Genomic DNA, 24,322 nt, shown 5'->3' on the forward strand with positions numbered 1-24,322 from the left:
CAAAACTTACCCCCCCCACCCACCCTAAATCATTCCATTTTTCATGTGACCGTGGCTCGAAGTCTGATCCAATGCCAGGATGACGAGGAATGTTGACACAACTGCCTCCATCTGCCCGTCCTCAACTCGCAGATGGAGAAGATACTCAGCTGAGCATACCAACACATGCTCTCTGGCTTTTTGATCCTTCACATGTTGTGAGAAAGTCACAGCTTGGGAAATGTGCATTGCATGTCGCCCCTGTGCAGCGTTTCAGGATAAACCGTGTTGATTTAGCATGTGTATGACTTGTGATGGATTTCTGTGCCTGCTGCTTTTGAATGGGTTTAAACGGGAGAGGCCTGTGTATGATTATGAAACTTGGCCTTTTCATATCCCCCTCTGCAGTTAGCTGAGAGTAATATTTCCCTTGTTGTATTGAAGGTTCACGTGTGGAACATAAATTCGCTGTGACGCTGCAACACAAAGGAACACAAAGGGGTCGACTATATAGGATAATGCAAAACCTGGTCAAAAAGTCAGTGTTAGGAGTATGGGATCAGGGTTCGATGACATGTGGGCTGCCAGTCTAAACATGACTTGGAGCAGGGGCGCTCTCGGTGTGCCAAGTCTATAGAAACAGCGAGGCTTTAACACTCGGGCCCGATGAGTCAACCAAAAGCCCTGGACTCAGAAAACCTATTCCAGTCCCTGTGTTTCCATGGCAACGGGAACAGATTGGAGCCACATCTGGAAGCCATTTCAGTCCCTGCAAGAAGAGGAAGAAAGAAATTTATGAGTGAGGGGGGAAAAGACAAATATTTTCTGCAATGCAAAGCAGAAAGAAAAAGGTTGAGTCGAGTTACACTTGAAAGGGGTTGAAAACATTAATTCTACCGTGGAGTCGGTCGAGAGCGGCTTTTCGGTGCCCATGTAAGTTATGGATAATGGGTAAAGCTTGAAATCTTGTAAGAGGCATTCAGTGGAAAGTAACGTGTATTGGCGTGCATGGATAGATATGTTCGAGAAACAAAGCCAGGATTTCATGCGGTGACAGAAAGCCATTTTTTTCCGCGCAAATCCCCTTATTTGTTTTGAAAACCTATTGCTGAAATGTTTGCAGTCTCTCCAAGATACGATATTTCTTGAAAAACCACAATGTAACAGAGTCTGAGGTTTTGACGCTTACAATTGAAGAGTAGCTTTTTCTTCTAGTGTTCAAACCACCGACTCACTGTCTGACATAGATGTGTGTCTGCTGCAACACGTTTTTTTTCCCCCTCTAAAAGCGCTCATGTCCCTGGCGAATTCTCTGCATCTGAAACGAGCGGAGGAGATTTGAAAAAGCTGTTTTTTTTTCTCTTATCCCTGTCGACGCGCTGTCTGCGAGAAACACCGTCTAATTGCAGTCCTCCTCACACGTTAAATGTTGTTTCTCAGCACTGTGGAAATGAAGCAACTATGAAATGACATTTACTGGAAATGGAGCTGGTGCTTTTCTTGAGCCAAAACCACTGAGAACTGAGGTCAGCGCACAACCAGAATGGGGAAGAGAGGCAGCATCAAATGTGTGTTTATAGATTTCCATTGACATCTGCTCACTCTGCGATTTAAGACTGCCATTATAATAGACCCAAAACTCCCTTGCAGAGGGCCACCGACCAAGAAAAGCAGCTCTTAATGCGCAAATTAAGAGCAACCACACAACAACCCGACCTCCCACATAGATGCTCAGACAAACAACGTTTTTAAACAAGGTCAAAAGAGCTGAAACCCAGTTTGGGATGGACACACTTGTCAGTGTTGTGCTTCAGGTCAATGTATGATACCGTAAACTGCTATTTATTTGAGGTCCACTTACTTTGCGTCATCCGTGACATGTAAAACTACTTTGAGATGGACCCATGCATCATTCCAGCAGTGTTCAGACGTAGAGCTTCTGGAAGACACATAGTTTTCATCTTGACAAGTTCTGTAAATGTGGAAATAGAAATGAATAGAAATATCCAGAAATGTAATTAAGCAACCGTTGCGTTTTCTATCCAGGTGAAGATTTTTCTCTCTCTTTTTTCGCTTTTCTTTCACATGAAGGGGTGTGCAAAAAGTTGTCTGGGGCTTCAAATTGCCCTGTATTTTTCCCCCTTTGTCAGCATAATTCTATGGAATGAGTATTAGTGGGGAAGATTTGGATAGCTAATAGAAAGCAGATCAGTCAGATGCTTTTTTTTTTCCTTTCCTTTCTCTCTTTTAAACTCATGTTTTTTTCATGTTTTAGCTTATTTTCCTCCTTCCTCATTCACTCCTTCCTCCCTCCCCCCTTCCTTTATTCCCTCACACACCCATCCATCCGCTATCTGTGCAGTAAAGTGGGACTTCAGACTTCATAATGTGGCTTGAGGTTTCAGCTTTCACATAATTCCACAGGCTGATCCAACGTTTTTTTTTTTCCCCTCATTGCTTCTCACTCACCCCAATCCGGAGCAGCGGGGAGAGAGGGAGAATGCTGCTGCCTTATTCCAGATATTGAGACGGAAAATGATCACAAGACCAAATGTGTCTGCCCAAACCCAAGGAAAATAAGCAGATGGCTTATGTTTTCATGCACTGAACCCCAAATGTCCTGACAATCAGGCCTGTCTGCGACCGACGAACTGTAGCTTACAACAGCTTTGTTGTTCGAGACGCAAATTTACACTCCAAATACTTTTTTTGCCAAAACCAGTCTCAGAAACACATGTCGATGCGGAGTTTTCTCCTGCAAGAACATTTCCCTTTGTGAGGCCATGCAGGTCAGGTTTATTCACACCCTTCTTATCCACGGCCTGTGTGGTTGGACTCAATTTGATAGCAGCCTAACAGAGGCTGCGTTTGCTTTTATATGGATGCCGGGATACATTTTTGTGCATGCAGTTGGTATGCACTGGCATGTGAAGGAAAGTGTTAGCTGTATATTTACCGTCGCTGTGTGCTGGTGTGTACCCGACCCTTACAGCCCTGTTCTACTTCACAGGACAACACTGGAGCCATTATGGGGAGCCATGTGTTTCTGATTACCCAGACACAGATTAGAGGGAGGGGAACAGCGGTTGCTGTCTGCTGGCCCCCCGGCTCCACTGATGTGGCCAGCAACTGGGCATCCATCAGTGCAAATCTCTTCACCCCCTTCCCACCTCATACGCCAAACCTTCACGTCTGCTATGATGTCACATACGAGGCGCAACTATCGCCTTATCCTGATCCCTAATTTAATTATGGAAACACTTGAATCTTTGTCAGTGAAATGATTCCCACTTGACCTACATATTGTACAAAAAGCAGCAAACTGTCACTGCTGTATTCTTGAAAATGAGCTCTCGTTGCTCAATTGTAAACACTGTTGTAGCTCTCGCATGTGATCGCAGAAGACATGGATTGTGTTTTTTGTTGCTTCAGCAATGTGATAGGGAAACTTTTTTGAGTTGCTCCCCCCCCCCGGGGAGGCAGGTCAGGGTCAGCTACAGAGCAGCGTCACAGAGACGGTTAGGCATTAATGATTTGCAGGACACTTTAGCATGGTGACTGTATGTTAGCAAAGCACCTGGACCCAGATTGTTACACTAACAGGTCACTAGCTTTCAAAATCACAGGTCATTTCTTCACATCAGTATCAGTGTATACATATATAAATATTACATCCCAAACTTCAGAAGTGATACATACAATGAGTGAAGTGAATCCTTTAAGGTGTTGAATTAAAACATTCAGAGCATAAGTGATGGAGGGATTGCCTCACACACCCATTGACTTTGAGACGATGGAACCGCATTTCCGGGTTTTAGGACTCATCCTTGCAGCACTCTAGTGTTTCAATCAAAAGTCGAAAGCAGTTTATTGCTTATAAAAAATACAATCATCATATTCATATCTGCAAGTGGTGCCAACTGTTGGACAGTGGCGGAATATTCACCACTGTATGGAGTGGTGGAAGGAGTATTCAGATATTTTACCGGAATAAATAGTTTTGGTAAATAAGCTTATTCGCTTTCTTGCTGAGGGTCAGATGAGAAGACTGATTTCACCCTGGAGCTAGCAGCTGGTTAGCTTAGCATAACACATAGGAGAAACAGCTAGCCTGGCTCTCTCCACAGGTAAATATGGCAATTCACAGTTATACGTGGGATCATGTGCTTTCTTTTGGCTGGGTGCAGAGAATTCCTTATTCCTTTTTATATCAATCATCTTGGCAGAAAGCTAATATTTCCCAAAATGCCACACCATTCTATTGTAAGCAAAGTAATATCACAATCTAAGAAGTCTCTCAAAACTTAAGTACATACCGATTATGGCCAACATGTATTTAAAGAATCTAACCATAATTGTTGTATCTGATTGAGGAGGAGCTTATTGTAATTACTTGTAGGCTGTAACATTAGTAAAAGGCTTCAGCCTTTTCTCACCTTCACCAACAACATAACAAAGACCCTGTAAACAAGGCCACTGGCAGCGAACCATCCTTGTCATCCGTGCCTGTACAACACAGATCCTCTGCCAAGGCCAGCAGCGCCTCACAGCCTTCTGCGGCCTCCCTGTGTGGGGAGAATTGGAGCCACTTATTTTAGGTCGTAGGTTCAAGCCAACCGCACGCAAGCTAAATCAAACTCAGCGACGATCTCGTTTACTCCATGAGCTGTGATTTTGCTTACGGTTGGTGTCACGCATAGACATTTAACTCAATTCCCCTTTTTATTGCTTCGTTGTTTTAATTCAATCTGTATCTTTTGTAAGAGAGTCACAGCCATGAAGAAATATCATGACAATCAAATACTGCAGATTAACAATATACAGAATGACACAAGTTATAGTCTTTCCATGTATACTCTCCCCCCTAAGAGAACAAGGATAAGGATGTTTATTGTCATTGTACGAACATACAACGAAATTGAGTTGGCGACTCATCAGTACAGCAGCAACAGTTACAAAGTGTATAAAAACATTAAGACAAGACAATTTAAAAACAAGACATTAAATAAATATATACAAGATAAAACAAGATAAAGCACAGGCATCAATGGCTTCAAAGTGAAAAATGTGCTTGGTTACAGTGTCGTGTTATTGACTATATTTGTTTCAGCACTGTCCGGTGTGAGCTGGGTCGGGTGGTGGGTGGCGGTGGGGGGGTGATGGAGGAAACCGCTCTGGGGAAGAAGCTGTTCCTCAGCCTGTTAGTCTGGGTTTTGATGGTCCTGTATCTCCTTCCTGATGGTAGTGGAACAAACAGAGAGTGACCCGGGTGAGTGATGTCTGTGCAGATGTTTCTGGCCTTCTTCTGGAGATGGCCAGCATACACAGTGTCCAGGTCAGGCAGGGTAACTCCCACAATCCTCTGTGCTGTTCTAACCACCCGGGCCAGGTCCCTCCTGTTCTCTGCTGTCCAGCTGGCGTGCCACACAGTAAAGCACATACACAGGATGCTTTCGATCACGCTTCTGTAGAAGTTAACCAGAAGTGCAGGGGGCAGGCCAGCTTGTTTTATCTTCCTCAGGAAGAAGAGCCTCTGCTGGGCTTTCTTCACCAGGTGTGATGTGTTCAGGGACCAAGTGAGGTCTTTAGTAATGTGGAGCCCCAGGATTTTGATACTGTCCACCCTCTCCACCTCCTCCCCACTTATGTAGAGTGGAGAGGGTGTGGTCTTCCTGGATCTCCTGAAGTCCACTATGACTTCTTTGGTCTTGGTGGTGTTCAGGACCAGGTTGTTGTCCGAGCACCACTCGTAGTGTGTCTCGTCATGAGACGAGTCGCACCACAGTGGTGTCATCAGTAAACTTCACTATTGTGTTGGAGGAATATGTGGCGGAGCAGTCCTGGGTGAAGAGGGTGAAGAGGGCCGGGCTGAGCACATAGCCCTGCGGTGCACCAGTGTTCAGGATGGTGGTTGTTGATGTCAGGTTCCCTATCCTGACATTCTGTGGTCTGTTTGAGAGAAAGTCCAGAATCCATGAACAGAGTGATGTAGAAAGTCCAAGGTTTTTGAGTTTATGCACCAGTTTATGGGGGATGATGGTGTTGAAGGCAGAGCTGAAGTCAATGAAGAGCATCCTGACGTATGTGTTAGGGTGCTCCAAGTGAGACAGGGCCGTATGAAGTGTGGTGGAGACCGCGTCCTCCGTAGATCTGTTTGCTCGGTACGCAAACTGGTGGCTGTCCAGGTCTGCTGGGAGGACGTCCTTGATGTGGGATAGTATCATCCTCTCGAAGCAATAATACAATGACCACACAGTAACGTTTTAGTTTTCTTAACCAGATGTGATGCTATTTTATGTATTGTGCTGGACAAACTAAGTTTCGAAGTAAAGCAAATAATGTTCTGCTCCTTGAACCCTGTACAGTATACAGCGCAGCACACTCACGTTGTATCTTTAGTGAATGAAACCCTCCACATGGCCTTTACTTCTTTCAACACTGCCTCTCTTCTTTATAAGCAGACTGGAGCGCAGCAGGCAGACAAACAGCAGGCTTCCCCCCCCATGTTGCCCCGAGGCTCCAGACAGAAAAGCACACACACACAGACACACACACACACACAGATAACTGTTTATACTCAGTTATATTTTTATTCCTCTCCCTTGGTCATCCTTAAATATATATAAATGCATGTCTCCCTTTAAAGCACAGAGAAATAGACACCAGAGCCGAATATTTCTCACAAATGGCCGAGCACATCATTAGACAGCAGACACACAAACTACTACTACTGTCCCGCTGGCTGGGAGGCAGCATCTGGTGCTTTGGAGAAACAGGAAGTGTGTGCGTCTTTGTAACAAGCTCTCCGAGGGAGGCAGGATTACAGTGAGGTGCATGTTTTAGCGTTTGATCTTTTGTCAGCTGCAAGTGTTGAAAAATAGTTGCTCAGTAAGAATTTTGCAAATGTCTTCGTCGTCTATACGTCTCTGCTCCATAACCCTCTAGTTATAAATGACTGCGTTTTCCCCTTTGTCAGCAAATCTATCGTAACAACATCCCCTTTTTGGCATACACCACATGATGTAAGGTGAAACATGCTGAATGTGAGCACCTATGGTATGCATCCACACATATAGACCGAGGAGTCAACCCCACCCCCACTGCTCATTGTGCTTTCTCCCCTCTCTCATCGACTCTTCCTTTCTTTCTCTAAATCAACCATTTAAAATCCTTCAGGCCGATCCATGCATTGTGAGAAACGGGAGTGGAACTTTTAAAACACAAAGCTGCAAACGTAAAGAAACAATAACTAGAGTTCGGGAAGCATACAGGCCCACGGATTTACGATGGCTGCCAAGGGGAGGAAACCCTGTTGAAAAGGGGGACTGTTTTACTGCCATTTGACACATAATCTCAAATAGTACATGCAGAGCGCAGGACTCTGGGCTGCAGAGCTCTGTGTCTGGAAAAGATAGAGACAGAGTGATGGTTTTGCTTCAGCATTCCAGGCAGGAATGATTTATTTTTGTTGGAAACATAATTGTCTGTGGCTACGTCTTCACAAGTACACTTTACCCGCCAAACTGCCTTAAAGTGTACATGTGGGTGTTGCTGCTCTCTTGTGGTGACCTGATGTAGTTGCTTTTTTTGTAGGAGCCCAGAAGTTGTGTAAACTTGGGAGGGCAGAGATGTTTTCCCCCTTCAGGGTGTTAACGCAGTGCAAATGTGCTGTGCTGTCATGAGGTCTGATTTCATACACAAGTGCACAAAGGAATTATACATTTCTTCTCATGCAACACAGTGAGAAAGAAATGCACTGGAGGTCTGTCATGTTATTTCATCGTTTCCGTTGCTGATGTTTTGGTCTGCAAAACTGCTTCAGGACACAGAATGCATTGGTGCAAACAAATGTGTTTGAAGACAGTTTGGCAGAAACTTAAATTATGCAGGACATGATGATATCATTGATTTAATCTGCATAGAATTTTGAGTTAAATAAATTATTTCATATTCGGGGAAATACATTTATTTGCTTTCTCGCTGCATTTTTCTGTAGCGTTTCTGTTTGGCAAGACAGAGTTACGACGTGTAACCCGTAAAATGCATGAATTTAACAATGAGACAAGTTGATTACTGAGATTAAGAGGTGTTGGTACTGTATCTGCTCGAACTGAGACTTGCTTGATCTTTTCCCCTTGTTTCCTTCCTTCTTTATGTTAGCCGAGGAACATTCATTTTGCGTTGATTTTGGCGGTCCCTGTCGACAAAAGTGGTAGTGTTTCTGAGTAGAGCTAGAGTTCTTTTGGAAAACTTCTTGTTTTACTGCAACAGGGTCTAACAGTCTACCCAGTCCTGGTTCTGGCTCTCCTGTGCCTCCCTTCCCTCCAGTGGGCCCAGAAATATGGCCTGGTTCTCCAGCAATGTGGTGTCAGAGTTTGCTCTCAGCGGGGACCGGCAGAGCAGCGAAATGAAACTGATCGCTGCCGGAGGCCCCGCTGGAGGCCCCGCTGGAGGCCCCGCTGGAGGCCCCGCTGGAGGCCCCGCTGGAGTTCCTGCTGAACCTGCGTGCCGTAAATAGTTTGGTCTTATTTCGCGGGGGAATCGTACCCGATGACCAGAATTAAGAATAACTGTATACAAATGGTTTCATATAATCTTGATGAGCGTACTATACCGAAAGTTAAAATATATTTAACTTAATATAATCTACTAAACACACAATGTTCAAATGTCAGAGTTTCATATGAGTGGCAGTTTGTGTTACTTAACTGTTACAGTTAAGTTGAGAACATTTTTGTTCTACATTTGTGAATATAATATACATGTTGTGTGGAGTGATGTGCTGATTTGAGTTGAATGAGTCTAAATGATATTTCTAACAGAAGGGACGAATGAGGATCAGTGCAGAAGCTATGAGAGCGTGGCTGGTTCTTAGTGGCCATCAACCACCTGCAACTTAACTGTATGGGAAAAAGTGATAAGAGCACAGATGTTGTGTGGTTTCTCTAGACCCCCGATGACATCTGATGTGGAAGAAACTATAAACCATAAAGCCAGGGGTCTTCTGCATGGCCACTGCGAGATCAAAACAGCCTAATAACTCTACGACAAAAAGCCAAAATAACAATACGGCTAACCAGCGACCTTCTTCTCAGATTATAAAGACTGTGATAGAAAGCCAACAAAGAAACTAAAGAATCTAACACAGGAGGGCACTGCTCCCCTACAGGAATGTGTCATGGTCTAGTCCACCCTGAGAAACTGTCCATGTGGATTAACGGGTTACATATTGTTGGTAATAACTTCGGCAAAAGCACTTAAGGATACTTGTAAAAAAAAAATGTGGGCCTTCTTGGTGCTCACTTTTGCTCTCGCTGTTAGCGCATCAGACGGCAACAACGACACGGAGGTTGAAGAGAAGCTTGATATTGCCAGAGGAAAACTGCTGGTGAGTACAGATAGAAATCCAAACTTACATCTGCATATCTTGCCATGTCTCATAAATTATACACAGGAGGACAGTGGACGAAGGGGGGCATGAGTAAGATGAGGGATCAACCATGTGCTGTCATGTCAGTATGCTTCCTACTGAGATACGAAACCTGTTTACATTGAAGGAAGCGTGCACAATGCTATTTGTTTTAACAACCGTCGTTCCTGTCGTCCCTGCAGGCTCCCAGTGTGGTCGGATGAGGCATAAAGAAAATGCCCGAGCTCCATCATTTTCTAATGGAGCGCTGGGCTTTATAGTATCCTTCTGTTCCTCAGGCTGTTTGTTAACCTGATCTTCCCAAAAAAAAACACAGATTTTCTCATGACCTTTCATGAGCAAAACAATGTTTCAAGCAAGTTGCCAAGTCTGTTGCTAGCTCTGTGAGCTTTCCCCAAAACGCTCAAAATCCCCAAAATGTTGAGTGAGCCTTAAAGTCCAGCAAAAACAGATGCATGCGCTTTATTCTTCACCACACTGCCTATACCTGTTGTTTCCCTTGATCCCCTCCTTCCTGTGTAGCCACAACTTGGAATACGATTCATCGGAGGAGAAGAATCCCCGTCTGATATTCTATAATGAAAAGGACGAGGTGGTAAAGGTGAGATGTGTGTTTGGGGGTCTTTGGGGCACATCCGCCTTGTGATGGGGCTTATCTAGGGAGCTCCAGGATGTCGAGACGCATTCAGTAATAGGACTGCTGCATCTGATCTCAGATCCTCCGTCAGATGCCAAGTCACACAGACCCGAGTGTGTTTGAAAGAGCGAGACAGAATTACAAAAAAGATATAATAATAATAAAAAACAAACAGATGAAGAGAGTAAGAAAGTATATAAATTGAAGTTTCTGACAGATGAGCAATATTTTTGTACTGAAACAGCATAGTTGGTATGAATGCTGATATGCATTACAACACTTTTATGTCCTGAAATCACAATTGTTCAGTGTTTCCAACTGACTTTCAATCTTCGTCAGTGTTGGGAAAAAAAAAGCCCATGAATCTGCATTAAGGCCAGTATGAGACAATAAAACTCTCTACTGAAACTAATACTGATTAATTGATTTGGCGTCAGCCTCTTCTACATGCACAAAGAGCCCCTGCTGTGGTGTTAAAGTCAGCTATTCTCATACTTTACTGCTTTCTTGCGGTTTCCACCTTTTATCTTCCCTCATAAAGCCTTAAGGATTTTCTTTTGTCACATTAAGGGTCTAATGTTTCTTGTTTTCATTTATTGTTTCATGATGTGGGCGCCCTTTGAGACTGTAATTTGACTTTATATGAAAATTTATTCCAGAGACAAAATGATTGAAAACAAATAAATGAAAATAAATGTGCAGGAGGGAACTATATATATCAGCAGAGACTGAACAAGTTTTAACAAAAATCCAATTTTTATAAACCAAATTAATGTATTAGAATAAACTGAAGTGAATCCGAAGATACTGTATGTTTGCAAACACCTACTGCTCTGCAAACATGTAACTTACGCTGCATTGCTGCCTTTAAGCCTCAAACCATGCGTCCAAATGTGTGTGTGTGTGTGTGTGTGTGTGTGTGTGTGTGTGTGTGTGTGTGTGTGTGTGTGTGTTTCCCTCCCTACACGTCAGACTGTTCCCGTGGAGAAAATGAAGGCAGAGGAGATCAGCAGCCTGTTGGACTCATTGGGTTTCTACAAGAGGTCCCAGAAAGGGGAAGAGGTGCCAGAGGAGTTCCAGCACTTCCCCCTGCGCCCCCCCAGGGACGAGTTGTGATGACACCTTGTGGCCGAACTCTGCCGCTGCACCCGCGGTCACATTAATGACGAGTGGGGCCCCAAGGCCAAAACGATAGGCCAGGCACCATTCTGAGGACTTGCTGGCTGGGTGCAGCGTGCAGTGTGTTATTCAATGTCACTCTTTTTATATGCTTTACAAATTAAAAAGAAGGCTGTAAAAGACCTCGATGAGTGGATTGATGCTTTTAATGAGCCTGGTGTTTCCATACTATCAACCTTGAATGGTATTAAAACAGCACAGAGTATTTAACACACTGAAAACATAAATATGAGGTTAGGGATAAGAAGATGATATTTGTTGTGTAAAATTAGAGTTTTCCTTTCCTTTTTTAATAAACTGTATTATTCTATTTTTTTTATATTATATTTCTGTAAAGCTTAATTGGGACAGTCCAGCCCAACATTTGAAAATGTTCCTCCTATCTGTACTAATATTTATCAATGTCGATTGCTTTGTTGTGAGTTGCCTTTTGGAGATATCGGCAGTAGAGATTTCCTCCTTCTCATCTTTAATAATGGGACTATATATATGGCACTCGGCTTGTGGTGCTCAAAGTGCCAAAAAAATACATTTGAAAAATGACTTTTTCCAGAAATCTTGTCCCAGTTACTCAAGACATTCCACAGACAAACAATTAGACAGCTCACACCTAAACTATTGAGATTGATATGGTAAATACCACCACAGATATGTATATTTTTGATTTTGGGGTGAACTGTCCCTTTAAACAAAATTCTCGAGATAAATACATTTACTGTGCATTATGAACGGCCACTTACTTCCTAACAAACTGGCATGCTGCTGTCTCACCCTAATCCTCAGCCCGCCTCCCTCGCTATAATCTGATTAGCAGCGGAGTCTGCCAGCATGCGTCTCTGTGTGTCCATTTGTATCCTCCGTGCATTTGTGTTCTTGTGTGACTTAAGACGAGCAGGATTGGCAGCAGACACTGGAACACAAGCACAGTTTTGGACCGTTACCGTTTCCTGACTCCTCGGCTCGGTCATGGTCGACGGCTTTACCCACAATGCCTGTGTTTTACCCACCTGTTCCCGAGAACCTGCAGATCGGTCTGGCCTATATGGGAGGCTCTGTGTTCACCAACAACAGGACAGCAGACAGCGACTTCACCAGGGAGCAGGAGGACGCCTCTGGTTGGTCAATGCTTCCACACAATGTTTTACAATATTAGGATAGTACACTGCTGTACAATAAATACCATTGTAGAATACATTAAGAAGATGTATTACTGGTCGTATGTCACTTTAAAAAGTCATATGACAAAGTTTTATTTTCCTGACCTCAACAGCTGAAAAATGCTGCTTACTGGCTCCTAACTGCTTACTATGAACAACCTTTGCAGTGCCGGTAATTGTGGATTATTTATAATAGAGGTCCCTTTTCATCAGCGGTGTACTTTACTTTGTTTACCCTCTGCAAACAATGTCTGCAATACAGAAACCCTGAAATCTAAATTGTGGAAACTTGTATTCCAAGCAACTGTCTGATGAGTTGAAGAAAACATTAATAGTGAATCACAGATATAATGAATACAAGTGTTTATACAGCCTGATGTTGTTATTTGTGTTGCAGTGGCGAACGAGCTGGTTTCTCACCTTCCCCTCCAGATGCTTCTGTACTTCAACATGTTTTATTTTCCCTGCTGGTGGTTTTCGGCTGTTTTCATGTTGGAAGTAAAGGTTAGTTGGGTGGTAGGGAAGCAATATCAATCATAAAACAAACCCCTGATGAATCCTTTTAAAAGAGGGAGTCATTGAACTTGCTGGCAATATATGCAAACATTTTCACATCTTTTAGATCCTTCAATTTCACTCACCAAATCCAGGTGAGTGATGAATAGATGAGATAAAAGAAAGCATTCTGTAGAATGAGGTAGACATTGCCTGAGGTAATAAATAAGACAAGAAGGTATTAATGATGCAATGATGACAAAAGAAAAATAAATAAATAGAGCAAAAAACACAAAAACAACAGCACAAAACGATGCATCCAATTTACAAGACATTTCGGTGTCTATAACACACGAGGCATACTGTGTGCTACAAGCAGGAGGTGCAGCATGTTGGTGCACTACAGCATGCTCAGCCAGTTGGAACAGCATTGAGCTAACATGCTAAGACAACTTTAGAGCCAGGAAAGGAGTGTTCATTTTTAGTTGTTCTCAGTTCAGTTGTCTTGGTCCAAGGGATAGAAAAACATGAATTGTTTCCTATTGGTTCTGGGTTCACATTGACTTGTTATACAACAACCAGGAGGTGTACAAAATCTGATCTCAAGGATTGATCGGTAGCTCATTTATAGGACAGTCATGTTGCATCATTAGTGTCGTATGGACAAACATAGTCAAATCAAAAGACGGTTTATTCTGGTGGAGAGCAATTCATGCAGCACTTAAACGACAGAACTTTCTCGGTAGCACTCAAATGGATGGCAGCCGATATACAATAGAATGTTTTCTAATTCAATATACTGTATTTTCAATAATTGATCACCTATGAAGTAGACTACTATGACACCCTCCCCGAGGATGCGTCAGTGAAGCGAATCGATCGTCCTCATGTTCTGTGATCGCGCACCAGCTATTGAGCCTTTTTCGGCTGCTCGTGTGTTGTAGAGGCGTGACAACTCCTCTTTTAACCCTCCTTGGATCAAACCAGGGTAAAGTATTTTTAGGTATGTTTGTCTGCACAGTGAAGTCCTGTGAACTGCAAGTAAAAAAGATGTGTTCATACCTATACCTGCTGTGCTTTATTTCCAGTTTTATTATCTTCCCGGGTACTACCAGGCTCTGCTCATAACCGGGATGATCCTCCTCACAGTCATTGAGCTGGTCCGACTCTATCTGGGCTACATTGGCAACCTTGAAGAAAAGGTAATTCAAACCAACATCCTCCGTGAACCACAACTCAAAGCTCTTTTGTGGACTTGTCTCCTGAATAACGCAGCGGAGGAAGTGTGGCTGCTTAAGTATTCTGCCTGCGTGTGTAAACAATCAGCCCTTGGCAACAACTGTCCATTGAGTTTGTGTGCGTGCGTGCAGGTGTTTGTGTGTGTGTGTCTGTGCTTTCATGTGGATATAACCGAAGCACTCGATGCCTGACTGCTCTACTGTATCTTTGCATCGCCTCCGTGCACCAATCCAAAATTCTCCCTCCTTTCCTCGCTCCCTGTCATCAGGTGCCAGAGCTGGCAGCCTTCTGGCTCCTGTCTTTCATGTTCCAGCTGCCAGTGCTGCTGTTCTTCCTGACCGATGAGGGAATTATCATCTTGCCTCTAGAGAGAGCCGTCCACTCCTTCTACCTCCTCTTCCTGCTCGCCCAGATCCTGGCCTCCTTCCTGGCGCTCAGGACAATGACCCGAAAGCTCACCTTGCTCTTCCACCTGCGCCAGTTTGGCAAGGTGGAGAGCTTCCACCGCGCAGGGATGAGCCCCGCCTACGGGTTGCCCTACCACGGCAGTGTGCTGCCCATGTCACTCACCCATGATATGTACCATTAAAGTTAAAAGCTGTTTTTATTTACTGACACACTTTTAGGTATTGTCATTTTTTTGTTTACTCCCTGGGTGTGTTTCCATCTACTTGTTTTGATTTTCAATTTGCACATAAAAAAATCCTAAACAGAAATGACGATAATTTAAAAAATTTGAATCTATATCTTATATATCTATATCTATATATCTTCCTCAAAATCTTCCTAGTCCGCCTCACAGCCTCGTTGAGCATACTCACGCTTATGCGACCATAGTGTAGTTTGCTTACAGCCTAACGTTAGCGTCTTACTTCTGCCGATTGCATTCAGGCTTCAAAAAATGTTATCTTGCTAAACAAAACGCAACACGGGCTTCTGGAATAATCTAAATTCCAATGGAAAACTCCCATCTGTATTTTGTTGAGGGAAACCAGTGTGATGCTAACATTCCAGGATTGCCCTGATGCACTCTATTATTTATTGGTTTTCTGCTTGGAGAATTGGCGCCTCCTGCTGCTTACCTCGATCAACCAACTCCTAAAAAGTACAGTAGTGGATGGAAACAAGCATTCTGCAATTTGTGCTTTAAGTTTCCCAAAATACCTCTCTGCAACTGTCACAGAAGTAATGCAAGATTGTTACTTGGCATTGTGAACACTTAAATGCAACTATCCAAGTATTTTGTAAAAAAACTTGGTTGTGTCAATCTATATGTAACAGCATTGCATTCTGGGCCACTGATATGCCATATCTTCTGTATGACTTCTGATCGCTGGTGTTAAACGATATCTCTGGAAAAAAGCTTGTACAATTGGAATGGGACATTTACTGTTGATATTTTAAAAAAGATGAAAAACACCATTTCAGTCGCACTCTAAATGTCAAAACCTGTCGCCATGTCAGCCAAGCTGTCATGGAGCAAAATACACCATCAAACAACAAAAGGGCCTCAGAAATACAAGGTAGCACATCGCCTGTAGCTGCTGTCATCAAAAAAGTGTTTTTAGATTTTTCTCTTTTCTTTAATGATGATGGATGATGGATTCTGAAGTGTTGGTAGAACAGAATTGCATTTTTCAAAGCTAGATTCAATACTTTTACCCCTGAGACAAGATTAGCAGGTACATAGAACAACTTGTTCTTTTGTTTCTGGAAGGAACAATGTGAGACTTACTTTAAACTCTCCCTACCTATTTTTAAGGCGTCCCTTTAGTATGTAGTATTATCATTACAGTCTGATGAGTGGGATGCAAGAATCAAATTTATTTCTGACACAGTTTTAAAACCTGACTGCAGCAGAATTGTGTTAAATATTTATGACCACACAGTGGCAGTCAGCGACCAGAGGAGGGATGGGGGGAGTGTTTGGCAGTGCTGCAAAGTCCAACAAGAACAGATTATCATGCTCCACATGTGCTGATCCATGGAAACCCTCTGGCTGTAGAATAAAGGTTACGCCTGTCCACACATGAATATGATGTTTCATTTGATAATCTGTAACTCGATTTCATATCTCGTTGTCTGCACCTCTCTTTCGCCTGTTTTGGATGGAAACACTGCAGATGTCACACTTGTTTTCACAGCAAGCTAACAGCTACTGTTTGGTGCTCTATTGTTTCTTTGCTGGTGAGACATTATTTACAGAGAGGTGCACTAAGTATAGTCAACAAGCTGGTTATGGAAGAGTCACAGTTACCCTCTCTACTTTACATTCAGGATACAACAAGCTGCAGTGGCTGCTGCACTGTTCATTGAGAACAGAAAAACACTCAGTGGAGGATGTAACATGCTGGACACTTTTTGGAAGTGGCTACTTAAAAGATAACCTGAATGTGAGTTTACATATTGCTGCACATGAGGAAACATGGAAAACCTATTTACTTTCCTTATATCTGTGTATTGGTTGTCCTTACAGTTAAAACCTGAACAATGAAAGGGTTGAAACTAGGTGGCGGCAACCTCCGTGTCTGAAAAATGAAGCCAATGCAGAACTGCCTGAAACTTCCATTCTCTCTAATGGCCATCAGGGGATGACTCATCTGGTTGCAAAAAGAAGTTTGATTGTATAGAAGTCTATGAGAACATTATCCTACTTCTCACTTGATTTATTACCTCAGTAAATATTGTAAACATGAGTTTATGGTCACAATCGCTAGTATCAAGTCTTCTTCAGTACAGCATGATGTTCATCTAATAAATTACAGTGTCTTTTAGAGTAAAATGGAAGATAGAGCATGGTATGTTTTAGGGCGTGGCTACTTTGTGATTGACAGATTCAACGGTCTGGGAGTTCTCCATGTTTTCATCTTAGAACATTAACCCTTTCACATTGTGTTTTCAGTTTTCATGATAATTGTAACATATTGGTCACCTAAAAATGTCTCATTCAGCTTTGGGTTGTACTCCGCTTCACCCTCTCGTGTCACTTCTGGTTCCAAAAAACTAAGATGGCAATGGCCAAAACACCAAACTTGAGTCCACCAAATGGACCCAATGGGCGATGTCACGGTGACTATGTCCTTGTCTTGTCTGTGGCTGAAACAAGTGTACCATGACTTCATAAGTAAAGTGGCACCAAACACATGAGTGGTCTTGATGAACACATTACCCTTTAACCCCAATTATTAATGCTCCAAATGTCCTGCTCCAAATTTTACCCATTTACCTTTTGTGGGGTGTTGATGATGAAGCAACTCGGTTTGGTGTTTTAGCACAAATATGAAATGAAAGAGACAATGAGCAGTCTACTCAGTGTTCATTAGTGTCAGGCACGTCTTGTTGTCCCATGAAGGAGGACATTAATCTCCTCGGACTGCACACGTTTGAGTCTTAAAAATAAATCATGCAGATACACACCTAACATGTATATACACATATAAATTTGTGCCCCTACATATATATATATATATATATATATATATATATATATACACACATAATTCCATATCCATGTAGACACACATTTATCTATACAGCCTACACATCACATACATGTTGTTCAACTGGGAATTTAACAATATGTATAAAGGACTTCGAGAGAAGTCTACTTCTACTATAACCTTTGTTTGCAGTTAAGATAAATGGTATTCATGAATATTGTTCAGGTATATCTAAAAGTTGACATATATTCATTTAGCATTAGGCCCTGTCATTTTTCCTGCTCTTTGATATTCCTCCCTCATCGTTAATCACCTGATTCTGTTCACCTGCCTGACCAGCTGCACCCTGTCCCTCATTAGCTCTTCCCAGTTTATATAGAGAGAGCGGTGCTCAGCCACTGCAGTTTGTTTGTTGTCTGCTCAGGTCCTGTGTTGTCTGCTCAGGTCACTTATCATGTGTCGACTCTAATAATCACCAACATCAAAGAATGATGCTGGGTTTGGTGCAACCATCGCAGAGGTTTCTTTAACGTTGAGAAAATGCTGCCGTTTTTTAAATCCGATCAGATTTTAAAGATTACTTTACACTCCACAAAATGTGATTCACAGCACACAATAGGAAAGAGTGTCAATTGACCATTTGTTTTGACTAGTCTTTCACTGCAAACAGAGCCTATAGCTTTCCCATCATGCCAGACGTTGAGACAAGCAAGGAGCTCAGGGAGAAGTCACTTTCAACATGTTTATCCTCTTCAGCAAAGCCAAAGAGAAAACAAACGTATGCAGACGGACGCGAGCAAAAAGGAGGCAATTGTTAGAAAGCTGCAGGAATCAGAGCAGTGATCCTCTTCTTCTCATTAGTTGGCAGTAATTATACCAAGGAATCCTAATTAATCTTATTGTCATCTACTGATTTGCTTTAAATGCCACTCAGAACATTGCTCGATATTTTGTCTCTTCCCTCCTCAGACTTACGTTATTCATGGTCAACTAAAATACGTTGAGCATGTATGAGAAGAGAAATAACGGTCCCGATGTCGAGCTTCTATCTCAAAGTGACAAGTCTGTTCTGTGTTCCAGCATGGCCTTCACGCTCGCCGCTCCCTAGAGAGCGCTGTGTGTTCAAGAGGATGCTGTGACCCATGCAGCTTCTCATGTGTCCGGTTTTAATTAAGTATGGACTCCTATTAGCTGTTGGAGAGGAAGAAGATTAACCAGCTGGTGGTGGAAAATGGAATAGGAATTCCCAACTGAAGGCACAGTGGTCACATCTGAAGGGCCTCGCACTTTTCGCCTCATCAAATTGCCTTTCTTTGGTGGAGTGTGGTGAATAATAGTCTCCTATAGTCTGGGGAAATAATGTTCTCTATCTTGCAAAACATATTGTTTCCCTCAACGCTTTCTTTAGCATCCTTTTGAAAATGTGCAACTTCTGATTCTTCTTCACGTCTTTTCTACAATACAGCAATGCAGCATCTCGTCAGCTGGGCTTCATCACCTTAATTATGATTGGGTGCAGGCAGCTCAGACGTAATCATAGAATGCGACTGATGAGGCTGTGCTTGGCGCCAGCAGGAGGAAATATCAAAGACATCACAGCGACATCCTCATCGCTCATTTCGGTAATCCCTCATGGTGGAGAGCTCGCCGGCCCTGCCAAGAGCCTGGAAATGTTCCCGTCCCCTTAATCCCATGTGGTGAAGAGCTGTAACCCTCAAAAACTATTGTTCAGCTTCATTCATAAAATGGGATGACAAGTTGCTACACACCACGATTGTTTAACGGACTAGTTCACTCATGATAACACTTTCTTACTTAAACAGAATAAGAACGGTGCCGCCAAATGCTCAAACCCACCGAATCATCTCCCAGGAAAGTGTTTTGTGTAACCGAAATCAATCAATACGTTTTTCTTCTGGTATATGGGATTTTTTTGAGTTCTTAAAACTTAAACACGCCTGCAGAACATTCAAGCAGAGCAAAAATATTTGGACGGACCTTGATTTCAGTGGATTTCCGCTTGTGGAAATATGTGTTTGACCAATGATATCCTTTTTTCCAAGCGATGTCATAAGTCACTGTATAGCTCAAGGTAGCTTGCTGTCAGAAAGGGGAAAAGTGTTATAAAGTTAGTTTCTCAGCACCCAATATTGTACAAGAAACGCATAAGAAATACCATAAACAGATGAAGGAGATTATATGGCTTGAGATTGCCCAAAAGCTGGAACACGATGACGGTTGTAATGTAGCTAATGTGCACGTGCTAACGTTACTTGTTGGTCAAAGAACAGAAGTTGCTGTGTTGTAGCCCAGGTCTATTGGTATGGAGCCAGGGAGTGGCCATAGAGGAAAAAATACATATCAAGGCCACAATTTACTAATTTGCACCACGCAACATAAAATCCCCTCAAACTGCTTAAATCATTCCCATGTATTAATTCGTGGGCACTAATTAAATAATTTTGTTGCACAAGGCCAAGTCATTAATTCAACGTTCCACCTGCCTGAGGCACAGATCCTTGGTTGTATAGCTGTGGATAGACTATTTATTTAAGCTTTACTTTAGCTTGGGAATTGAGTTATCAAATTGATAAGACTTGCTTTGAAAGGTTATTGTAGGTAAAAGGCGATTATTGAGGCAGTGTGACTGTGACGTCGCCGCGCAGTCTAGGTAGGTCCGCCACAGTTTCATAATGAACCAGAAATATCCATACACTCCTAAGCGGACAGGGTCCGCACAGTCTTGCCTCTTGGGTCCCCTTCTTGGTGCTGGCTGGCCCTCATTAGGCGGGTTTCCTCCGAGGCGGCGTGCGTTGCGACTGGCTCTATAGGTTGGCTCGGAATGACCCTGAGTGAAGGTGGCTAGCCCGGACTTCATCGGTTCCCAGGGCCTGCTGGTCCCTCTTTCTCTGCAGTAATGGAGAAGGGCCCCCCTGCCCCCAGAGCGACTGTCCTCATTACTTCAGGGGTCTACGGCGATGACGGCAACCTACCCGACCTGTCTTGAAACACTGATCCCATCCTGTTTCGCCTACCATGCTTTGTGGGTTTGACTTGTTTGCTGTGTCATCCCCATTCATATCTACAGGCCTACAGTTGTGTTTTATCTTATCTTTTCTTTTCTTTACTACAGCACAATTGTGTTTACAGGAGCATAAAGTTCTTTAGAGCTAGTCTCTTAATTTTTGCCTTTATAGTCGGTCAATGGGAAGGCCCTGGAAAACCTCAAGGTTAACGGTGGATGGTAGCGGTAGCCTAATTGAAGCTTGTGCACTGAACTTCATGCTTGGAGAAATGCTGATCTTCATTGATGGCTTTCAGTTTATACACGTATTGCATACCAATTAACCAGAACGTGGGAGCGATTTAATTTAATTGAGGCCAGTTCATACATCTCTATGGCCATTCTCATACACTGCATGTCAGAACATTGGCAATAGTTCCTAGGGATACTCGATACTATTTCAACTCATCTATTTCATTTTATCGTTGTGTACAATTTCTCGTGTTTTAATTGAGCAGACAAACTACGGGTGAAAAATATGGTTATTGCATTTGTGGGTGAACCGGTCCTTTTTAAGTAACGAAACTCATTAAACCAGTCACACAATTTACAACTGCCCAAACGTTTCCATTGGCAACTGAAGGAAAATACCTCCGAGAACCTCCTGTGAGCCTCCGTTCCGCAGACCTCCAGGGAGTGTCAAGCTGTGAGCCTCCCAGTTCTTACTCATTTCCCCATATATGGCTGAAGGGAATGGCAATATGATAGTTGATGGGAACATTTGTATGGTTCAATTATTTGACGCCATTCCTATGATCCAATCGAAGCGCCTTTTTAGAGGTACATAATATATAATGGCCAATTACTGCCTCAAAATGATATTGGGCGATGAAATTTAAATCCCATTCATAAAGCACTTATATTTTCTCCACATTTCACATCCAGCAGGCTCTGTAGAAAATGTGACATCATACTGGCAGGCAGGGAATATTTTCAATTTGATGTCTGGATATTTTCAATTTGGGTCTGATTACCTGGGTGAGGGGGAATGGCATGGCAATCCACTTCTCCCGATGGTTTAAATGACCACTCACCATACAGTTCAGATTAATATTTTATCAAGGAGTGACTGTATTGAATCTGAAGACCTTGGTGACACAGGAGAATGTACTGGCTTCAGAGCAAACCACATTAAGGCTGTTATATTCAGTTTATGGTTGTTGTTTTTTCTTCTATAATTTGAGAGGGTTTTGAATAGAACCATTTGCATGTTACATGAGTTTGCTCTCTATATGAGAGGGAGGTTTGTTATGTTCTGTCTGGCAAACTCGAGACACTATGTAAATGTTGACCTGAAAGCACATGTTAATATTTCCTGCATTTTTTGTATTTATCTGAAATATGCATTATAGAATATAGGATTGCGATACATCAACATCCGCCTTAAGCCAAACATGCATTGGAAAAAAAACTGATCTGAGCTCCATTTCCTTTGTGACACATACTTTCTTCCCAAAGGTCAGTTAAGTTTACATTACAGTCATTTAGCAGACACTTTTATCCAAAGCAACTTACAATTCAGATCCTATCACACCGTAGGCACAGCTGGTCTTGCTCAAGGACACATCGACATGCGAGTAGCAGAGCCGGGGATCGAACCATCGATCCTCTGATTGAAGGGCGGCCCTGCTCTCCACTTAACTATCTTCGCCACGTTTTTTTATAAGTTTGTTCAAGGCCAACTTAATGATATATCTCGAAACTAACAAATTGGCCTCAGAGGGCTTCACAATCTGTACAGCATATGACATCGTCTAACAATAGACAGTTTGAATGAGGAAAAACTAAGGAAGAACACAGACAAAACAAACTCTTTAATGAAAGGAAAAAAGGAGACAATACATACCATATCTCAAGAGTCAGACGGACATAACCATAGTACATTTACAATACGGAGAGAAAAGACTTGTTATCACAGTACAGTTTTCTTCAGTCGTGTCAATTTTGCAACTTTATCTCATCCCCATTCTTCAACTTTTCCGCTTGGGCTGAAGCAGCCTTTTGCATATCTCTGGCAAACCGAATATCATTTTAGTGGACGAGCAGGATGCCGTCATGCAGCCGTCTCACATGGGACACAGCAGTCGTCCCCTGAGTAAAAGGTCCCTTGTTGATCTGACCCATCCACCACCACGTCGCCCTTATCGGACTTTCTCACTACATTACATCCGTTGCTCTGAACATCTCATAATGACACGGATGGGCTTAAATTAATGTTAATTGAAATCCCAGTGCGTGTCATACAGAAGCTAAAGGGTGCCTTTTGCTTCAGTATCAAAACGCTGAGGGCCACAGCCCAAACGTCGACATATGGCTCCCTGAGATTGAGACCAGGATGAAATTGTGATATGCTCTTTCGAAGTCTGGCCAGTCATCCAGCACTAAAGAAGTTGTAAACTATTATAGATCAAATTTAACTACACGATACAAGCCATCCATCTCCCTGTCTCCCTCTCTCCTTGGTGAATTCTACAAGTAGGAGTTATTAACACTTACTGAGTGAGAGTGGGAAACATTCCTATCTGAACTACATTAAAACAATATAATAGATGTTTTAGCTATAATGGATATAAGGCATGTGACCCTGCAGTAAACTATCACAAACGGATGACCGGAACATTGGACTTGAGCAGGTGTGAATTGGTTTAGCCCTTTTATAGTATCTGATGATCAAAGGGTCTTGCATTGAGTGAGCAGGTGGGGGTTGACCATCTCTCTCAAGGACACTCCAGTCTGACACTTGATGGATCTATACAGTAACCTTCTGTTGCAAGGACTGAGCACATGATCCATCTTTCATCACCTCAATATATCCATTGGCCTGATTCAGGCAGGCCCTTGGCAAAGACGGTAAGGCCTGCGTTGGAGAGACATGACCATGGTGACGTGTTTTTCCGATGCAGTTTTCTCTACGGTGCCCCGAGAGGTCAACGCACTGCAAATGAAGAAATGTCTTCACCAATTTCACATCATCAATTTGCCGTTAATGGCAAAGGCTGGGACATTCGGAGAAGAGAGGGTGCTGAAAAAGAAGAAAAACTATCAAGGATGACAAAAAGCGGCCTGATGCTTTTGTTTGGTTAAAAGGAGGGTCAAAAATCTTAAATTTGTCATAAGAAATATGTCAGTTATGAAGTACAGGTACACTGATGTGGCATCACATCTGTCAGTATTTGTGGCATCAATTGTTACTGTATGATATGGACAACTTGTTTGAACGATCAAAAATGTATTCTTCCTCTCTTTGTGAAGCAAGTTCTGAAACCTCATATTGCTTATGCTGTATGAACTTGGAAGTCCAAATCTCCTGCCATTTGTGTCTTTTGATTTTTACTTTCTTTGTTCTCAAAATAAATTGATGAAATTACTATGAATATAACTATGAAGGCTCATTTGGGCCCTTATATTTAATGTCAGAGTTCCACATCCAAGCTGGGAGGAAGCAGTCGCAGGCCTGCCAAGCCTTTGATTCAGATGGGACTCTGATACATTTTGGAATAATGATATGATTCACAATCCCTAACTCACCAAGAAGTACTCTCATATGAACCTAAATGTTCTGCTGTGTTGGTGTTTGTGTCGGGGGCAGGAACAGCAGGAGCGATAGCCGCTGAGCTTCTGAGAATTCTCCACAGGCGCTAATGGAAAACATGTTTTAACTGTGATAGCTCGTCGGTTGATCGAACTGCCTCCAAGCTGACA

At 42.7% G+C, this 24,322-nt stretch overlaps 2 protein-coding genes across 2 annotated transcripts; both read left to right on the top strand.

The window, feature by feature from the left end:
• Positions 1 to 8,834: 8,834 nt before the first annotated feature.
• selenoe (selenoprotein e) lies at positions 8,835 to 11,600 on the top strand. Its single transcript, XM_031849649.1, has 4 exons — positions 8,835 to 9,367; positions 9,592 to 9,668; positions 9,932 to 10,010; positions 11,019 to 11,600. The coding sequence occupies exons 1-4, from the start codon at positions 9,260 to 9,262 to the stop codon at positions 11,160 to 11,162; spliced, it is 408 nt and encodes a 135-aa protein (XP_031705509.1). The 5' UTR covers positions 8,835 to 9,259; the 3' UTR covers positions 11,163 to 11,600.
• A 549-nt stretch (positions 11,601 to 12,149) lies between these two features.
• On the top strand, positions 12,150 to 14,705 carry LOC116384580 (transmembrane protein 17A). The gene is made up of 4 exons (XM_031849385.1): positions 12,150 to 12,340; positions 12,780 to 12,886; positions 13,966 to 14,079; positions 14,385 to 14,705. The coding sequence occupies exons 1-4, from the start codon at positions 12,214 to 12,216 to the stop codon at positions 14,703 to 14,705; spliced, it is 669 nt and encodes a 222-aa protein (XP_031705245.1). The 5' UTR covers positions 12,150 to 12,213.
• Positions 14,706 to 24,322: the final 9,617 nt, after the last annotated feature.

This window comes from Anarrhichthys ocellatus, unplaced genomic scaffold, assembly GCF_004355925.1.
Source record: "Anarrhichthys ocellatus isolate YVR2014 unplaced genomic scaffold, GSC_Weel_1.0 scaffold9, whole genome shotgun sequence".
In the NCBI taxonomy this organism is placed as follows: domain Eukaryota; kingdom Metazoa; phylum Chordata; class Actinopteri; order Perciformes; family Anarhichadidae; genus Anarrhichthys; species Anarrhichthys ocellatus.

Coding starts and splice junctions, on each gene's coding strand:
- LOC116384580 (XM_031849385.1), top strand. CDS start 12,214: ATGCCTGTGTTTTACCCACCTGTTCCCGAGAACCTGCAGATCGGTCTG. Junction 12,887..13,965: donor TTTTCATGTTGGAAGTAAAG/GTTAGTTGGGTG, acceptor CTTTATTTCCAG/TTTTATTATCTTCCCGGGTA. Junction 14,080..14,384: donor TTGGCAACCTTGAAGAAAAG/GTAATTCAAACC, acceptor CCCTGTCATCAG/GTGCCAGAGCTGGCAGCCTT.